The sequence below is a fragment of the Papilio polytes genome, unplaced genomic scaffold (assembly GCF_000836215.1).
Source record: "Papilio polytes unplaced genomic scaffold, Ppol_1.0 DF822178.1, whole genome shotgun sequence".
In the NCBI taxonomy this organism is placed as follows: domain Eukaryota; kingdom Metazoa; phylum Arthropoda; class Insecta; order Lepidoptera; family Papilionidae; genus Papilio; species Papilio polytes.
In genome coordinates, this window is record NW_013527026.1 from 4,954,027 (window position 1) to 4,957,452 (window position 3,426).

At 38.8% G+C, this 3,426-nt stretch overlaps 1 protein-coding gene across 1 annotated transcript in view; it reads right to left on the minus strand.

Annotated features, from left to right (window-relative positions):
* Positions 1–3,426, minus strand: part of LOC106106443 (cGMP-specific 3',5'-cyclic phosphodiesterase-like) — a gene marked incomplete at its 3' end in the record, with an annotated part of 59,900 nt that overhangs the window by 6,807 nt on the left and 49,667 nt on the right. Inside the window, exons 9-12 of the mRNA XM_013287021.1 lie at positions 2,736–2,921; positions 1,917–2,042; positions 1,323–1,440; positions 334–425 (exon numbers count right to left, since the gene is read on the minus strand). Coding sequence (XP_013142475.1) covers positions 334–425; positions 1,323–1,440; positions 1,917–2,042; positions 2,736–2,921 — 522 coding nt within the window. The remainder of the gene's footprint in view (positions 1–333; positions 426–1,322; positions 1,441–1,916; positions 2,043–2,735; positions 2,922–3,426) is intronic.

Here is a 3,426-nt window from a genome sequence, read left to right on the forward strand (position 1 = left end):
GCGAGCCAGCCCATTCGTGCGAAGATGTTAAAGCGGTCTCTACCACTGTGAAATCATCAACCAGCTCACTACAAGTCCCCACTGAGGGGCTCTGAGTCTACCCTAAGTTGGTGACGAGGCCATAATCCTGTCCCACTACGGGTTGACTTCACACCTATCTTTAAATTTCTTCAATATATACAGGCATCACGCTGCTTTCCTTTATCTTAAAAACGATGAGTAAATTATGTACACATGAAAATCTAAAATCACATTCGTACAGGATTCGAACCCAAGACCTGTAAATTAAAAGTCAAGTGCTTAAACCTGAGGCTGATAAATTTAATAACTTACATCATACGGTATATGGAACTTCTCCACCAAGTTGCACTGCAGGAACATGCGTAGCGTCGCCCGACACGTGTCCTCGTCTGACAGATCAAAATCTGAAAACATACAAATAAACAGTTATTTTAAAAACCATTGACCAATCTATGGCACAACTGTTTAGTCGCACTTTGATTCCTATGTGCTTATATGGAGGTGCGCAACTCGATTTTCAGTTGTGCAACTAAACAGTTGACTGCGAAACAATCGACAATCGCATAACAGTTATCAGATACTTTAAACAAAAGTTTTGGGCGTGTTCTAAAATATAAAAAAGCATAGATATCTTACTAATATTATAAATATGAAAGTTTAGATGGATGGATGTTTGTTAGCGTTTGTAGCCTAAACGGCAGAACGGATCTCCATGAAATTTCGCACAGGTTTAGAGCATAGTCTGGAAGAACACATAGGCTACTTTATATCCCGGGAATAGTTACGGTTCCCGTGGGATTCATTAATTTAGTTTTTTAATGTTCACTCGATCATTCTGCAACGGTTTAACATATCTTATTGAAATTTGGCACAGATATAAAACAAAGTCTGGAGTACACTTGGGATAAGCTTCATCCCCGAGAATGTCCGGTTCCTGAGGTTCCGTAGCTTTTTGTAATTCATATAGTTCGTATGTTTTCTAATACCACGCGGACGAAGTCGCGGGCAATAGCTCGTATACTAATATAGCTTTTGGTTCGTATCGACTTAAATGCATCTTTTAATGTTAGGAACAGTTTTAGTCTATTGATCTTACTAATTCGAAAACTCTTCATCTCCTGAACGTAAAAGTGGCGAAAATCAAATACCATAATTTATAGCCTCAGATATACTGTAGAGGTCAGTGTTAAGTAAAAAAAATGATATGGATATATCCTTTCTATAGACTTAAACGATTTTACATTTCGAGTCGAACGATTTTTAATTTTTACATATGGATTTAAACGGATAAGTAGAGTTACCGTGAAATTGAAAGCTGTACAAGTTATAGCTATCCGCGGAGGGGATGACGTCTTGGCTCAGCTTGTTGGTGTCCTCGGCGGAGGCCGTCGCGTGGTACGAGAGGCATTCCAGCGCCACCTGCAAGTACACCATTCATTTCATTACAAACTAGTTGTGGCTCGCGACTTCGCACGCGTCAAAGTTAAAAATACATAGCCTATGTTTCACACAGATAAATTACCTTTCTAACGGTGAAAGAATTTTTAACTTGATCCAGCAATTTTTGAGTTATTACAAATATAAAAATACAAATCTTTCCTTACTACACAGCGAAACTTGCAACATTTTAGAACTGTTGGTTTATGCCGCAAGACATTTTAATTTTATTAAAAAAGTAAAGATTTATAATTACTGTTGAAAAGGGAATACACGACAACTGGCATACTTGTATGCAAGCTACTGGCATGCATTTAGTTAGCACCTTATTTGATTTTGTGACAGCTAGGGATACGCAACTTAAGGAAGGGAATACTATTTCATCACGTATTTATTAAACTGGTTTGCAAGCTGTTACTCCATTTTATTAGTACGTGTATTTCAGCCCTTATTCATACCTTTTGTTTGGCCATCAGTTTGCAAGCGTTCTCATACATCTGTGTATTGTGTATGCCGAGGCCACAGAAAATGGCGAACGCTTCGAAAATAGATATATCTCCGTCTGTGAATTGAGAACCGTTTTCCTGCAAAAGTTACAATAAAACATCAATGTGTATCACAATAATAAAAAAAAACTCAGTTAAGTACAAACATAATTTTATCTATAGGATAAAGTATTATAAGATTCAAACTTTATGACAGCTCGAAAACTCCACCCGCTTTTTTCATCCATCCCACATTTTGTGACGATAGGACGGTTGGAACTTGTTTTATTTCTTAAAGGTTCCATCTGTCACGTTATTGGTGATAGTGGGACTAAAAGGTGGGATGGATGAAACTTATCTCATATGTCCCCACGTGGGGACAGACCGGGGTAACGGTTGGGAATAATCCAAGTATAGAATACTAGCTGTTCCCATGCGACTTCATCCGCATAAAATTAAAAAAAAATCATTTCATTGTTCACATTTGTTAAGTTATCAATTGCAAATGTCAAAAATGACATGATGTTAAACCATAGCAAACATGCTACCTTGATGTCGGCAACAACTTATGGTCTCTTTTCCACATTAAGGTTTTTATCCAAAATATTTATCCCTAAGTTTAACGGCGTGAAAATATATAGCCTAAAGCGCGACGTAAGTGTATGGCTTTTTATTAGAAAAAGAGTTATTCAAAAATATGCTGTGATTGCTGACATCTTAGGCAACAAAGAAGTGTGTGTTTACGCTTTATTATATTAGTGTAGATGGGATGTGTTTAGTATTGCCAGTGACCTTGTTGATGAGCTGCGCGACGCCGATGACGTCCTTGTTGGCGTTGACGATGGGCATGCAGAGCAGGGTGCGCACGCTGCGCGCGTCGTCCGCCCCCGCCCCCGCCCCCGCCGCCGCCGCCGCCATGTGCTCGCGCCGCCACTGCTCCACCTCACAGATGTTCAGCGCCTTGTTAGACTGCGCCACCTGACAACACAAAACAACACAACCATACAGCTATACAATCACATACAGCCATTGAATACAATTGATGTTTATTTGGCCTAATTTTAGTCTCTTTTCCTTCCCACCATATACTTAAGAATAGGAAGGGAAAGTGGATTTGACCTTGAAGGAGACGTATAGGAAAAAGAAATGTCCTCTTGCATGTCCTCCGTCGATTAAGGGTAGGTAACGCATCTGCAATTGCGGATGTCTGTTGCCAGCGATCGCTTTGCTATTTCGGTTTCAGGTGACCGCTTGCTCGTTTGCTATATAATGTAAAAATTAAAATAAAATACTATTTCTAATTAGTGTGTAAGTGAATATAAATAAAAAACCAGAAGAACGAATGAGACGAGACTAGTACAAAGAGATGACATACGTACGCACTAATCAAGATGATTTTGATATTCAATAGTTATAGAAGCTTGAACAAACTTTATGTAAGGCAACTTTTAATAAAAAATGATATGTCCCTGTCTCACTGGGT